This window comes from Chiloscyllium plagiosum, unplaced genomic scaffold, assembly GCF_037043375.1.
Source record: "Chiloscyllium plagiosum isolate Xiang-an unplaced genomic scaffold, Cpla_swu_hap1 HiC_scaffold_8, whole genome shotgun sequence".
Taxonomy (NCBI): domain Eukaryota; kingdom Metazoa; phylum Chordata; class Chondrichthyes; order Orectolobiformes; family Hemiscylliidae; genus Chiloscyllium; species Chiloscyllium plagiosum.
Genome location: NW_028270146.1, coordinates 67,655,326 through 67,672,058, shown reverse-complemented (window position 1 = coordinate 67,672,058; position 16,733 = coordinate 67,655,326). Strand labels below are relative to the sequence as shown.

At 42.4% G+C, this 16,733-nt stretch overlaps 1 protein-coding gene across 2 annotated transcripts in view; it reads left to right on the top strand.

The window, feature by feature from the left end:
• The window catches only part of slc25a21 (solute carrier family 25 member 21), a 523,142-nt gene that overhangs the window by 461,859 nt on the left and 44,550 nt on the right, over positions 1-16,733 (top strand). For both annotated transcript variants that reach the window (XM_043697848.2, XM_087989933.1), the window contains one exon: positions 11,541-11,607. In XM_043697848.2, the coding sequence (XP_043553783.1) occupies positions 11,541-11,607 (67 nt within the window). The remainder of the gene's footprint in view (positions 1-11,540; positions 11,608-16,733) is intronic.

The window sequence follows — 16,733 nt, the reverse complement described above, 5'->3', positions numbered from 1 at the left end:
AGCTAGACTTTTAATTAATAATGGGTTGAAAGTTTATGGAAAGCAAGCAGGAAAGCGCGGTTGAGGCCCAATCATCTACTCCTGGTCCCAATTTGTATGTTCTTATTTTCGTCTCATTATTATTTTATTGAAGAATTAAGTTATATTTTCTCATATTATTTGATAACCTCAGATTTTTATCCAGATTTACTGTGTTCAAATGTTTGTTAATAATGTTCCTTCTTTCTCATGTCATAAACATAAAACAAAAGAGCCATGCTACTTTTCAACACCTTCAAACAATCAAGTTTTATAAATTGTAGATATGAGTGTTGAACCAAATTTTAACAAAATAGTTAAATCACATTTTATTAAATATTTCACTGACTCTGACATAAATTCTTTGAATGGTTACATTCAGAGTATACCGAAAAAAGGATTGGGGTTTCACCATTTTAGATTGTCAGGCAATACAGTATTTATAGGTTTTGATTTGATTTTCCTTGACAAGAAAGAGTTTGCATCCACACACTCAATTTGTGTGTTCATAGTGTTACCCAGCATTTAAATCTTTAACTAGCTGCCCTGAATTAAATTGAATGAAATAATTTGAAGCACTGTTTAAACCCAACTTTACACAGTACAGTCAAATTAACTTCAGAGCATTGATAATCCCAAGTATTGTTGTACCTCCTCCTGCAGGTTTCACATCACTCTTGTTAGGAACTGGAGTAGAATAGGACCCAGGTGTTAAACTGTCACTATTTCAGAATTGTAAAGGTCATAGCGCAAATGCAATAGTTCATGTTAAGGACTCGGCCCCATGGCCCCAATCAGCTTAGTAATATCACTGCTATTGGTGGCCATTGCTGGGCTAAACCTGCAGAATGAGAGTACTTCAATGGCCAGTGACCTCAAAGAGAGTTGGGGAGACAGACATTCAGAGGAGGGAGCGTGGGAGAGGACCTTGGTTGTCAGACAGCACCATTGCCACAGTTGCTGTGAGGCCCCTCCTTGTATTCAAATTGAAAGCACTCCCCATGTTAAATCCACTGGAAGACCTGTAGGTTTCAGTAGCCAATCTCCGAGGGAGATAGGCCTTCTTGCTGCTATCAAAATGTTTGTGGAGTTAGTAAGTGGCTTTTAATTGACTAAATATTCATTTGCTCTTGAGGCAACAAATCTGCCATTTTTCCCACTGGTGGCAAAGAAACTGCTAGTATCAAAACCAGGCACAGTACCCATGCCACTTTATCAACATTTTATCAAATCCCAGGCTGTCTTAGAGGCTGAGTAAAATCAGTCCTTAGTTACTTAATATTTTCTTACTATTTGCAGTATTCAACGAGTGTCTGTTCATTACTCAAACAATATACAACTTTAATCTTGGTTTGATCTGACCCTTATTTGATATAATAAGCTTTTCACCAAGGTCAATGTATAGAAGTATGTGATTCTCTAAATTTGTTGATGCTGTCATGGATGGTCTCAGGCCACAGTCTGAAATTGATAAGTAGGTAAATTGCATAGAGCAATGGCAGTTGGAGTTTAATCCTAATAAGTGGAAAGTGAGGATTAATAAGGGAAGGGCATACACAATGAACTCCTCGAGGAGTACTGAGAAACAGAGAAACCTTTGTGCACAAGTCCATAGATCTCTGAAGGTGTCAACACAGCTAGGCAGGAGAGTGAAGTAGGCATACACATCAACTACCCCTCCCACTCCACCAAGGATGCGCAGATCCTGGGCCTCCTCCATTGCCAAACCTGAAACACCTAACGCCTCATCTTCTGCCTTGGGACCCTCCAACCACACAGGATCAATGTGGATTTCACCAGTTTCCTCACTTCCCCTCCCCCCACATTATCCCAGATCCAACCATCCAACTCGACACCTCCCTCATGACCTGTCCTACCGGTCCATCTTCCTTCCCACGTTTCCGCTCCACCTTCCTCTCTGACCTATCACCATTACCCCTCCCCCCCACCTTCATCTACTACAAGGATCTGTTTTGGGACCATTGCTGTTTGCATTTTTTATAAACAACTTGGACATAGGCATAGGTGGATGGGTTAGTAAGTTTGCAGATGATACAAAAGTCAGCGGAGTGGGGGACAGTGTGGAAGAATGTTGCTGGTTGTAGGGAGACTTGGATAAGCTGCAGAATTGGGCTGAAAGGTAGCAAATGGAGTTCAATGCAAATAAATGTGAGGTGATTCACTTTGGGAAGGATAACAAGAAGGCAGAATACTGGGTCAATGGAAAGATCCTTGGTAGTGTGGATGTGCAAAGGGATCTTGGGTCCAAGTACACAGAGATCCCTAAAGTTGCCACCCAGGTAGATAGTGCTATTAAGAAGGCAGATGGTGTGTTAGGTTTTATTGGTAGAGGAATTGAGTTGCGGAGCCGTGATGTCATCCTGCAACTATACAAGATGCTAATAGAGTCATAGAGTCATAGAGATGTACAGCATGGAAACAGATCCTTCGGTCCAACCCATCCATGCCAACCAGATATCCCAACCCAATCTAGTCCCACTTGCCAGCACCTGGCCCATATCCCTCCAAACCCTTCCTATTCATATACCCATCCAAATGCCTCTTAAATGTTGCAATTGTACCAGCCTCCACCACATCCTCTGGCAGCTCATTCCATACACGTACCACTCTCTGAGTGAAAAGGTTGCCCCATAGGTCTCTTTTATATCTTTCCCCTCTCATCCTAAACCTATGCTCTCTAGCTCTGGACTCCCTGACCCCAGGGAAAAGACTTTGTCTATTTATCCTATCCATGCCCCTCATAATTTTGTAAACCTCTATAAGGTCACCCCTCAGCCTCCGACGCTCCAGGGAAAACAGCCCCAGCCTGTTCAGCCTCTCCCTGTAGCTCAGATCCTCCAATCCTGGCAACATCCTTGTAAATCTTTTCTGAACCCTTTCAAGTTTCACAACATCTTTCCGATAGGAAGGAGACCAGAATTGCACGCAATATTCTAACAGTGGCCTAACCGATGTCCTGTACAGCCACAACATGACCTCCCAACTCCTGTACTCAATACTCTGACCAATAAAGGAAAGCATACCAAACGCCTTCTTCACTATCCTATCTACCTGCGACTCCACTTTCAAGGAGCTATGAACCTGCACTCCAAGGTCTCTTTGTTCAGCAACTCCCTAGGACCTTACCATTAAGTGTATAAGTCCTGCTAAGATTTGCTTTCCCAAAATGCAGCACCCCACATTTATCTGAATTAAACTCTATCTGCCACTTCTCAGCCCATTGGCCCATCTGGTCCAGATTCTGTTGTAATCTGAGATAACCCTTTTCGCTGTCCACTATACCTCCAATTTTGGTGTCATCTGCAAACTTACTAACTGTACCTCTTATGCTCGCATCCAAATCATTTATGTAAATGACAAAAAGTAGAGGACCCAGCATCGATCCTTGTGGCACTCCACTGGTCACAGGCCTCCAGTCTGAAAAACAACCCTCCACCACCACCCTCTGTCTTCTACCTTTGAGCCAGTTCTGTATCCAAATGGCTAGTTCTCCCTGTATTCCATGAGATCTAACCTTACTAATCAGTCTCCCATGGGGAACCTTGTCAAACGCCTTACTGAAGTCCATATAGATCACATCTACTGCTCTACTCTAATCAATCTTCTTTGTTACTTCTTCAAAAAACTCAATCAAGTTTTTGAGACATGATTTCCCACGCACAAAGCCATGTTGACTATCCCGAATCAGTCTTTGTCTTTCCAAATACATGCACATCCTGTCCCTCAGGATTCCCTCCAACAACTTGCCCACCACCGAGGACAGGCTCACTGGTCTATAGTTCCCTGGCTTGTCTTTACCGCCCTTCTTAAACAGTGGCACCACGTTTGCCAACCTCCAGTCTTCCGGCACCTCACCTGTGACTATCAATGATACAAATATCCAAGCAATCACTTCTCTAGCTTCCCACAGAGTTCTCGGGTACACTTGATCATGTCCTGGGGATTTATTGACTTTTAAATGTTTCAAGACATCCAGCACTTCCTCCTATGTAATCTGGGCATTTTGCAAGATGTCGCCATCTATTTTCCTCCAGTACAAATCTTCCATATCCTTTTCCACAGTAAATACTGATGCAAAATATTCATTTAGTATCTCCCCTATTTTCTGTGGCTCCACACAAAGGCCACCTTGCTGATCTTTGAGGGGCCCTATTGTCTCCCTAGTTACCCTTTTGTCCTTAATAAATCCTTCTAAGCAGTTCTCGTAAATTTCCCTGCGAGTATATTAGTCCCCTTCCAATTTAGGTGCAATCCGTCCTTCTTGTACAGGTCCCTTCTACCCCAAAAGAGATTCCAATGATCCAAAAATGTGAATCCTTCTCCCATACACCAGCTCCTCACCCACGCATTCATCTGCTCTATCCTCCTGTTCCTACCCTCACTAGCTCGTAGCACTGGGAGTAATCCAGATATTACTACCCTTGAGGACCTCCTTCTTAAATTTCTGCCTAACTCTCTGTAATCTCCCTTCAGAGTCTCAACCTTTTCCCTTCCAATATCGTTGGTTCCAATGTGGACAATGACCTCCTGCTGCCCCCTCTCCCCAATGAGAACATTCTGCACCCTCTCTGAGACATCCTTGATCCTGGCACCAGGGAAACAACACACCATTCTTATTTTTCTCTGCTGGCCACAGAAATGTCTGTCTGTACCTCTGACTACAGAATCCCCTAACACAATTGATCTCTTGGAAGCCGACGTACCCCTAATGTTGACTCAATTGGGGTGTTGTGTGCAGTTCTGGTCGCCCCATTACGGGAAGGATGTGAAAGCATTGGAAAAGGTGCAGACGAGATTTATCAGAATGTTGCCTGGTATGGAGCATATGTCTTATGAGAAAAGGCTGAGGGACTTGGGTCTGTTCTCACTGGAGAGAAGAAGGCTAAGAGGGGCTTTGATAGAGACATACAAGATGATCAGAGGATTAGATAGTGTGGACAGTGAGAGATTTTTTCCTAAGATGATGACATCTGCTTAAATGAGAGGGCATAGCTGAAAATTGAGGGGTGATAGATTTAAGACAGATGTTAGAGGCAGGTTCTTTACACAGAGAGTGGTAAGGGCATGGAATGCCCTGCATGCCAATGTAATCAACTCAGCCACATTAGGAGCATAGAACATAGAACATAGAACAATACAGCACAGAACAGGCCCTTCAGCCCACGATGTTGTGCCGAACATTTGTCCTAGCTTAAGCACCCATCCGTGTACCTATCCAATTGCCGCTTAAAGGTCGCCAATGATTCTGACTCTGCCACTCCCACAGGCAGCGCATTCCATGCCCCACCACTCTCTGGGTAAAGAACCTACCCCTGACATCCCCCCTATACCTTCCACCCTTCAACTTAAATTTATGTCCCCTTGTAACACTCTGTTGTACCCGGGGAAAAAGTTTCTGACTGTCTACTCTATCTATTCCTCTGATCATCTTATAAACCTCTATCAAGTCACCCCTCATCCTTCGCTGTTCCAATGAGAAAAGGCCTGGCACTCTTAACCTATCCTTGTACGACGTTTTCTCCATTCCAAGCAACATCCTGGTAAATCTTCTCTGCACCCTCTCCAAGGCTTCCACATCTTTCCTAAAGTGAGGCGACCAGAACTGCACACAGTACTCCAAATGTGGCCTAACCAAGGTCCTATACAACTGCAACATCACTTCACGACTCTTGAATTCAATCTCTCTGCTAATGAACGCTAATACACCATAGGCCTTCTTACAAGCTCTATCCACCTGAGTGGCAACTTGCAAAGATCTATGAACATAGACCCCAAGATCCCTCTGCTTCTCCACCTTACTAAGAACCCTACCGTTAACCCTGTATTCTGCATTCTTATTTGTCCTTCCAAAGTGGACAACCTCACACTTGACAGGGTTGAACTCCATCTGCCACTCCTCAGCCCAGCTCTGCATCATATCTAAGTCTCTTTGCAGCCGACAACAGCCCTCCTCACTATCCAAAACTCCACCAATCTTCGTATCATCTGCAAATTTACTGACCCACCCTTCGACTCCCTCTTCTATTTAAACAATTCTTGGATAATCATATGGATGATGATGGGATAGTGTAGGGTGATGAGCTTAGATTAGTTCACAGGTCAGCGCAACATCGAGGGCCGAAGGGCTTGTTCTGCACTGTATTGTTCTATGTTCTGTGTACCTGATGCACTCTCAGCTACCTTCCCTCCAGCCCTACCCCTCTCCCATTTATCTCTCCACCCCCTTGGCTCACAAGCCTCATTCCTGATGAAGGGCTTTTGCCCGAAATGTTGATTCTCCTGCTCCTCAGATGCTGCCTGACCTGTTGTGCTTTTCCAGGAGCACAATCTCGATACAGAATGCTTGTCTTCATTAACCAGGGAGTAGAATATAAGAGCAAAGAAGTCTTAATGCAATTTTACAAAACATTGTCTAGGCCACATCTGTGTGCTGTTCAGGTCACCACAATATTGGAAGGATGTGATAGTGGCACTCCCAATGGTGGTGTATCCACATTTGCCACTCCCCCCACTATGCTGTGTTCCAACTTGTAATTATATACACTTAATATTAGACCCTGCCACTGAATTTGGCCTGAAACAATGGGTGCACTGCCTTGTCCTCTTTAAACAGACTTGGCAGGGATTTGTGGTCCGTAAAGGTATTGGTGGAAGTTCCTAACTCCAAATATGACTGCCAAACCTTCCTTCTCTATCTGGGCATATTTATTTTCTGCATTAGCGAAGGTCCTGGATTCATACACTATTGGGCATTCCTCTCGATTGGGCCACCTATGAGCTAATACTATCCTGGTGCTGTATGGGGAGGCACTGCATGCCAATACCTGATCTCTCTTGGATCGTAGTGTGCCAAAACCTTAGAGGATGATAACTATTTCTTCACTTCCCTGAAAGCTATGACTTAGCTACCTGACCATTTCCAATGTGACACTATTTTAAGAATTGATGCAAATGTGCCAGGATGGAGGCCAGGTTATGCATGAACCTTCCATCAGCTCAAGGAAAGACGTAAGGTCTGGTACCGAAGTAGGAGCTGGGGTACCTTTGATCATCTTCACTTTATCTTCCAGCAGGTATAACCCAATCTTTGTTGAGTGTGCAATCTAATTAGGATACTTAGAGTACCTAGAACTTGCATTTTTCCCTTCTAAGGTGTATGCCTGCCTGGAAGAAACATCTAAGGACTTTGGGTACATAACTGGTTTGAAGGTAGGAGACAGAGGGTGGTGGAGGAGGATTGCTTTTCAGACTGGAGGTCTGTAACCAGCAGTGTGCCACAAGGATCGATGCTGGGTCCATTGCTTTTTGTCATTTATAAAAATGATTTGGATGTGAATATAGGAGGTGTGGTTAGTAAGTTTGCAAATGACACCAAAATTGGTGGTGTAGTGGACAACCAAGAAGGTTATCTCAGATTACAACAGGATATGGATCAGATGGGCTGATGGGCCAAGGAGTTGCAGTTGGAGTTTAATTTAGATAAATATGAGATGCTTCATTTTGATAGGGCAAATCAGTGCAGGACTTATACGTTTAATGGTAAGGTCCTAAGGAGTGTTGCTGAACAAAGAGACTTTGGAGTGCAGGATCATAGCTCCTTGAAAGTGGACTCTCAGGTAGGTAGGATAGTGAAGGCAGCATTTGGTGTGCTTGCCTGTGTTGGTCAGTGCATTGATTTTGGAGTCGGGAGGTCATGTTGCAGCTATAAATGATATTGAAGTGAAGGAGACATTAGGAGGTAGTGACCATAATACAATAAGCTTCAATCTGCAATTTGAAAGGGAGAGGGTTCAATCGGTAGTGACAATATTTCTGTTGAATAAAGGGAACAATGGAGCTATGAGAGAGGAGCTGGCCAAAGTTCAATGGTGCAATACCTTAGCAGGGATGACAGTGGAGGAACAATGGCAGATATTTCTGGGTATAATGCAGAAGATGCAGGATCAGTTCATTCCAAAAAGGAAGAAAGATCCTATGAGGAGGCAGGGGTGCCCGTGGCTGACGAGGGAAGTTAAGAAACATACAAAGTCAAAAGAGAAAAAGTATAACATAGCAAAGATGAGTGGGAAAACGGAGGACTGGGAAGCTTTTAAAGAACAACAGAGGATTACTAAGAAGGAAATACACAGAGGAAAAATGAGGTACGAAGGTAAACTGGCCAAAAATATAAAGGAGGACAGTAAAAGCTTTTTTAGGTATGTGAAAGGGAAAAGGATGGTTAAGACTAAAATTGGGCCCTTGAAGACAGAAACAGGGGAATATATTACGGGGAACAAAGAAATGGCAGAAGAGTTGAATTGGTACTTCAGATTTGTGTTCACTGGGGAAGACACAAGCAATCTCCCTGAGGTAACAGTGGCCGAAGGATCTGAACTGAAGGGAATTTATATTTGCCAGGAATTGGTGTTGGAGAGACTGTTAGGTCTGAAGGCTGATAAGTCCCTGGGGCCTGATGGTCTACATCCCAGGGTACTGAAGGAGGTGGCTCCAGAAATCATGGATGCATTGGTAATTATTTTCCAGAGTTCGATAGATTCAGGATCAGTTCCTGCAGATTGGAGGGTGGCTAATGTTGTACCACATTTTAAAAAAGGAGCGAGAGAGAAAGCAGGAAATCATAGACCAGTTAGTCTGACCTCAGTGGTGGGAAAGATGCTGGAGTCAATTATAAAGGATGAAATTACGACACATCTGGATAGCAGTAACAGGGTAGGTCAGAGTCAGCATGGATTTATGAAGGGGAAATCATGCTTGACTAATCTTCAGGAATTTTTTGAGGATGTAACTCTGAAAATGGACAAGGGAGACCCAGTGGATGTAGTGTACCTGGATTTTCAGAAAGCCTTTGATAAAGTCCCACATTGGAGGTTAGTGAGCAAAATTAGGGCGCATGGTATTGGGGGCAAAGTACTGACTTGGATTGAAAATTGGTTGGCTGACAGGAAACAAAGAGTAGTGATAAACTGCTCCATTTCGGAATGGCAGGCGGTGACCAGTGGGGTACCGCAGGGATCAGTGCTGGGACCGCAGCTTTTTACAATATATATTAATGATATAGAACGGTGATATGGTATTAATATTAATGATATGGTATTAATAGTAACATTAGCAAATTTGCTGATGATACAAAGCTGGGTGGCAGGGTGAAATGTGAGGAGGATGTTAGGGGATTACAGGGTGACCTGGACAGGTTAGGTGAGTGGACAGATGCATGGCAGATGCAGTTTAATGTGGATAAATGTATGGTTATCCACTTTGGTGGCAAGAACAGGAAGGCAGATTACTACCTAAATGGAGTCAAGTTAGGTAAAGGGGCAGTACAAAGAGGTCTGGGTGTTCTTGGACACCAGTCAATGAAGGCAAGCATGCAGGTACAGCAGGTAGTGAAGAAAGCTAATAGCATGCTGGCCTTCATAACAAGAGGGATTGAGTATAGAAGCAAAGAAGTTCTTCTCAGCTGTACAGGGCCCTGGTGAAACCGCACCTGGAATATTGTGTGCAGTTCTGGTCTCCAAATTTGAGGAAAGACATTCTGGCTATTGAGGGAGTGCAGCGTAGGTTCACGAGGTCAATTCCTGGAATGGCGGGACTATCTTATGTTGAAAGATTGGAGCGACTGGGCTTGTATACCTTTGAGTTTAGAAGCCTGAGAGGGGATCTGATTGAGACGTATAAGATTATTAAAGGATTGGACGCTCTGGAGGCAGGAAACATGTTTCTGCTGATGGGTGAGTCCTGAACCAGAGGACACAGCTTAAAAATAAGGGGTAGGCCATTTAGGACAGAGATGAGGAGAAACTTCTTCACCTAGAGAGTGGTGGGTGTGTGGAATGCTCTGCTCCAGAAGGCAGTGGAGGCCCAGTCTCTGGATTCATTTAAGCAAGAGTTGGATAGAGCTCTCAAGGATAGTGGAATCAAGGGTTATGGAGATAAGGCAGGAACAGGATACTGATTGAGGATGATTAGTCATGATCATATTGAATGATGGTGCAGGCTCGAAGGCCAGAATGGCCTACTCCTGCACCTATTGTCTATTGGTTAGGCCAGTTTTGGAATACTGCATTAATATCTAGTCTCCCAGCTATCGGAAAGACATTGTGAAACTTGAAAGGGTTCAGAAAAGACTTACAAGGATGTTGCCAGAGTTGGAGGGCTTGAGCTAGAGGGAGAGGCTAAATAAGTTGGGGCTGTTTTTCCTGGAATTTCAGAGGCTGAGGGATGACCTTATAGAGGTTTATCAAGTCATGAGAAGTATGGATAGGGTGAATAGTCAATGATTTTTTTACCCCAGAGTAGGAGAGTACAAAACTAGGGGGCATAGGTTTAAGGTGAGAGGGGAAAGATTTAAAAGTGACCTAAGGGGCAAATTCCTCACGCAGAGGGTGGTCTGTGTATGGAATGAGCTGTCAGGGGAGGTGATGGAGGCTGGTACAAATGCAGCATTTAGAAGTATCTGGATGAGTGTCTGAATAAGAAAGGTTTAGACGGATATGAGCAAAATGCTGCCAAATGGGACTAGATTAATTTAGGATATCTGGTTGGCATCAATGAGTTGGACTAGAGGGTCTGTTTCCATGCTATACATCTCTGTGACTCTTTGACAGTATATCAACTCCCTTTTAATATCTCTCCTTGATTCACTGCCACCATGGCTTCACTAAAAAATCCTTTCTTGTCACCACCCATTCTACCTCACAGTTTCTTGTCCCCTCTCTAACCTTGTGACATTAATCATCTGGGAAAGCCATTTCTTGTATTTGCTAAATTCCACATATTGCTGCCCACCTCTCAAAATCATTTCCTTTCTCCTGGGAAAAAGAAATTCACAATTTACTTCCAATTTCACCCTTAAGTCTTTTCATTGACGATACTCAGTCTTTCATCTCTCCAATTAGTGGTCATGTTCCTACCACTGTTTCCTATATTGCTCATTTCCCCTGTGGTCTTCCATCTTTGCTCTCTAAAGTCCAAGAAGAGCAGTTTTGAACTTATCTAGAGCTTACCCGTCCATCACCGAATATGTCTGAACCACATACCAAGATCGACCTCTCTGCCAAAACTGCCCAGTAATCAAGGTACATCCTTGAGAGAAAAGATAAACTGTGCATTGTTTTCTGAAATACAAACTACTTCACTAAACTCCTTTTCCCTTACCTTTACTTCTAATCACTTTTGAGAGATTAAAACAAATGTAGACACTGAAGGAAGCATCTCTCAAAAAATAAAATTTAACTTACCTTAGAAACTGATTTATGTTGCACAATTTGCTTTGTTGGGAAGATAGGAAAATAATTTCTAACCATTGCCTGCTGTAATAAGTTATAACAATTGTGGATTTTCATCAAACTGGTCATGGAGATTTCTACAATTATAAGGTAGCAAAAAAATTAATGTTGTTGTCAGAAACTCAGGTTAGTAAATCACAGAATAATACTGCTAACATCGAGTTACATTGTATTATTTGAAACTTTGAGAAGAAATATGTCTTTTTCTCATTTTAGGATTCTTGGCTTTTACAAAGGAATCTTACCACCCATCCTAGCAGAGACACCAAAAAGGGCAGTGAAGGTAAGTGCAATGTACTTTTCTATAGATTGTAACATAATGAAAATTGTGAGGTAGCAGCTCCTGCCATTCATACAGCAGGGTTGTGATGGAGTGGTGCTAAAGTAATATATTCTGAATACACTGGGATCCATTCTTTTCTGGAAGATATCCCTTCCCCAGTTGTATGAGCAATCCTCACTGCTGATCACCATGATGGCTGCACTCTGGTAGGTTTGCTGCCACCACCGTCTTTTAGCCATGATGTAGAGGTGCTGAACTGGGTTGAACAAGGTCAAAAATCACACCACAACAGGTTATAGTCCAAGGGGTTTATTTGAAACCACATGTTTTCGGAGCCTTGCTCCATCTTCAGGTGCTGCTTTAGGGTAAGGATCCACAGGGCTCACTTGGTCTGGCATGGTTGAGGAAAAACATTTCCTAGTCTAATGAGAGAGCCTCTTGTCTTAAACAAGATATTGATGTTATATTGATATGATAAACATTGTTACAGAGACTAAGAGGAGAACCCAGATGTTATGTCTTATTCATTTGAGAACTGAAACTATTCTCTCACTACTCCTTATGAGTTATCATGATTAGATCAGAAAAGGATACTTTAAGACTCTTAACCCTTATACAATCCCCAGAACATCTTAAAAGAAAAGGCTATTAGCATAACTGAGTCTATGCTGATGGGCAGAAACTCCTAGGCTGAATGTTTGATGATTTGCTGTTGAGAGCAACCGTTGGTCAGCCGACCAACAGAAATCACAATAGAAGATAAACTTTACATAGGATATATTAGAATCCATATAGAGAGAACATAGAACAATACAACGCAAAACAGGCCCTTCGGCCCTCAATGTTCCGCCGACCTGTGAACTATTCTCAGCTCGTCCCCTTACACTATCTCGTCATCATCCATGTGCTTATCCAAGGATTGTTTAAATCTCCCTGATGTGGCTGAGTTGACTACATTGGCAAGCAAGACATTCCACGCCCTTACCACTCTCTGAGTAAAGAACCTGCCTCTGACATCTGTCTTAAATCTATCACCCCTCAATTTGTAGTTATGCCCCCTCGTACAAGCTAGCCTCATCATCCCAGGAAAAAGACTTTTACTGTCTACTCTATCTAATCCTCTGATCATCTTTTATGTCTTTATCAAATCTCCCCTTAGCCTTCTTCTTTCCAATGAAAACAGACCCAAATCTCTCAGCCTTTCCTCATAAGACCTTCCCTCCAGACTAGGCAACATCCTGGTAAATCTCGTCTGCACCTTTTCCAATGCTTCCACATCCTTCCCGAAATATGGCGACCAGAACTGTACGCAATATTCCAAGTGAGGCCGCACTAGCATTTTGTATAGTTGCAGCATGATATTGCGGCTCCGGAACTCAATCCCTCTCCCAATGAAATCTGACACACCATATGCCTTCTTAACAGCACTATCAACCTGGGTGGCACCATTCAGGGATCTATGTACATGGATTCCAAGATCCCTCTGCACATCCACACTACCAAGAATCTTTCCATTGACTCAGTACTCTGCCTTCCTGTTATTCTTCCCAAAGTGCGTCATCTTGCATTTATCTGCATTGAACTCCATTTACCACCTCTCAGCCCAATTCTACAGTTTATCCAAGTTCCCCTGCAACCTGTAACATTCTTCCAAACTGTCCACTACTCTACTGACTTTAGCGTCACCTGCAAATTTATTAATCCATCCACCAATGCCTACGTCTAAGTCATTTATAGAAATGACAAACAGCAGTGGTCCCAAAACAGATCCTTCTTTCTAATCCAAACTGCTAAATCACCTTCAATCCCATGCCTTTGCATTTTCTCCAACAGCCTACCATACGGAACCTTATCAAAGGCTTTACTGAAATCCATGTATACCATGTCAACTGCCCTACCCTCATCCACATGCTTGATCACCTTCTCAAAAAACTCAATGAGGTTTATGAGAAACGATCTGCCTTTGACAAAACCGTGTTGACTATCTGAAATCAAATTGTTGTTTGCTAGATAATTATAAATCTTATCTCTTATAATCCTTTCCAAAACCTTTCCTACAACAGAAGTAAGGCTCACTGATCTATAATTATCTGGGTCATCTCGACTGCCCTTCTTGAACAAGGGCACAACATTTGCAATCCTCTAATCCTCTGGACAATGATGACTCAAATATCAAAGCTAAAGGCTCAGCTATCTCCTCCATAGCTTCCCAGAGAATCCTCAGATAAATCCCATCCGGCCCAGGGGACTTGTCTACATTTACTTCTTCTAGAATTGATAACACCTGTTGCTAACTAACCTCGATCCTTTCTAGTCTAATATCTCATCTCTCATTCTTCTCCTCTACAATATTCTCCTTCTCCTGAATGAAAACCAATGAGAAATGTTCATTTAGCACCTCTCCGATCTCCACAGGATCCACACTCAACTTCCCACTTCTGTCTTTGACTGGCCCTATTCCTACCCTAGTCATCCTTTTATTCCTCACATACCTATAGATAGCTTTAGGGTTCTCTTTTATTCTATTTGCTAAAGACTGCTCGTGTCCTCTCTTTGCTCTTCTTAACTCTCTCTTTAAATCCTTCCTAGCTGATCTGTAACTCTCCATCGCCTCATCTGAACCATTTTTGCCTCATCAACACATAAGCCTCCTTCTTCTGCTAATAAGCCTAACTTTTTTATTTGTTTATGATATCTGCCTTTTGCTAATTAGGCTAATCTTTATTCTCCATTCATAGTGGTAAGCTGCAGTCCTTGGAGTATAAGAACACCCACAGTGCTTTTAGGTAGGGAGTTCTAAGAAGGGTCACTGGACTCAAAATGTTAACTCTGTTTTCTCTCCACAGATACTGACAGACCTGCTGAGTTTTCCAAGCAATTTATGTTTCTGTTTGTTTGTACCTCCAGCATCCACAGTTCTTTGTGTTATTTTAGTTCCAAATCAAGTTGATATGTAGCTTGGAAGAGAAATTGCAGGTGGCAGTGTTCCCATGATTTTGCTGACATATTTCTTCTGGCAGTAAATGTCGGGAGTCTGAAAAATGCTGTCAGATGAGCCTTGGTGAGTTACTGCAGTACATCTTGTTGATGGTACACAATGCTGCCATTGTGCATTGGTAGTGAAGGGAATGAATGGCGAATGATGTGTGAAACAAATAGGCTGCATTGTCCCAAATGGTGTCAAACTTCTTGAATGTTGTTGCAGCTGCACAATCCAAGATGGTGGAGAGTAATTAATTGCACTCCTAGCTTGGCTTTGGAAATGAAGGACAATCTTCGAGGAGACAGGGGGATCTCACGTCTCTGACCTGATCTTATAGGCAGAGTATTTATGTGGCTGTTTTAGTTCAGTGTTTAGTCAACAGTAACCCCCAAGATAGTAATAGGGCAAGAATCCCGTGATAGTGATGCCAAGGAGTGAAGGTTAGATTAGAGATGATCATTGCCTACCACTTGTCTGAGGCAAATGTTATTTGCTTCTTGTCAGCCCAAACCTGAATTATATCCAGGTCTTGATGTTTTTGGACATGGACGTGGACTGCTTCATGTCATGAATGGTCATATATATTGTGTAATCATCAGCAAATATACCCAGATTAAATGACTGAGCAAAAACTTCACAAATGGAATTTAATGTAAGGAAATATGAGATTTTACACTTTGGCAGGAAGAATAGAGGGGCCAAATATTATTTAAATGGTGAAAAGCTGCAAAAGTTATAGAACAGAGGGATTTGGGAGTGCTTGTGCCTGAATCATAAAAAATCTAGCATCCAAGATCAGCAGTTAATAAGGAAGGCAAATGGAACATTGCATTTGCATACATTCTCAAGGTGGTGTCAGCTTGTCTAATAATATGTCAAATAATAATTTGTATTTGCAGTATTACATTTTATTTTGCCCAAAAACTGCATAAATCCACGTAAGATTCTGTAAACCTCACTTTAGAAATAGAATTGACTCAACATTGGTACAGACTTTACCTTCACACATTCAATACATTGTCTGAGCTGACATGACACCTATTATTAGATAAGTTGATGCCACCTTGAGAATGTAATTCTGAGGTTTACATATTAAAGAACCTAAACCGCCATACCCCATTCTAAATGATGGAAGACTTAATCTAAATTTGTTTAAGAACTGTAACCTGGTGTTGTGTGATCTTTAACTAAAGTTGTTTAATATCATTACATCTCCATGACACTGTAACCCTTTGGCTATAAATTCTGTGTTATATGGTCATGTTCCACAACCACCTGATGAAGAGTTAGCACTTCGAAAGCTAGTGCTTCCAAATAAATCTGTTGCACTATGTTGTGTGATTTTTAACTTTGTCCACCCCAGTCCAACACTGACAGTTCCAAATCACTTCAAATTTTGGCATTGTTATACCGGGCTCATTGGTTCTACGGTGAATACTAGATTAGTGGACATGGAGGATGCAAACGATCATGGAGGGTACATGGGCAAATAAAGTCACATGAGAGCATTCAGAGCATGAGATAAGCTTGGGTCTGATAAGCAGGGTAAGGACGTTAGGACTGGAGTTGGGAAGAGGAAGATAATGGCGGGTTGAGACCTGGAGGGCTTATGATCCTTTAATACAACTTGAATGAAGTTTCAGAGAACTGCAGCAGACCTTCGAACAAGCCAATCTGTTTCAGAGCTCCAGCATCCCTTGTTCTTTGTTTTATATTAGTCTGGCAAGATAGCTAACATGTTGTTCAGAATAATGCCAACAACATGGGTTTGATTTCAGTTCCAGCTGATTTGGAATTGTGACCTGCCTCCTTTTCCTTCCCCTGAGAATGGTAGGCAATGGTAAACTGTGACTGCTAAAAAAAAAACTGCTCGGGAAATGGCCTTTTGGCAGGCCACAAGTTAACCAGAAGTTGTAACATGATACATTCCTTCCTGCATTGTGTACTTTTCACTCATTATCACAGTTGCAAAGTGAATAGTAGAAATGTGTCCCCAGGATTGAAGACTATTATGGATCAGCAAAGTCACTGATTAACATCTTTTGTCTCATGAATGAGGCTCTGGAAAGTCAGACATCCCCTCAGCTAAGAAATACTCCATATGTATATGTGTTAACTGTGCTGGAATTTCTACTGGAAGATA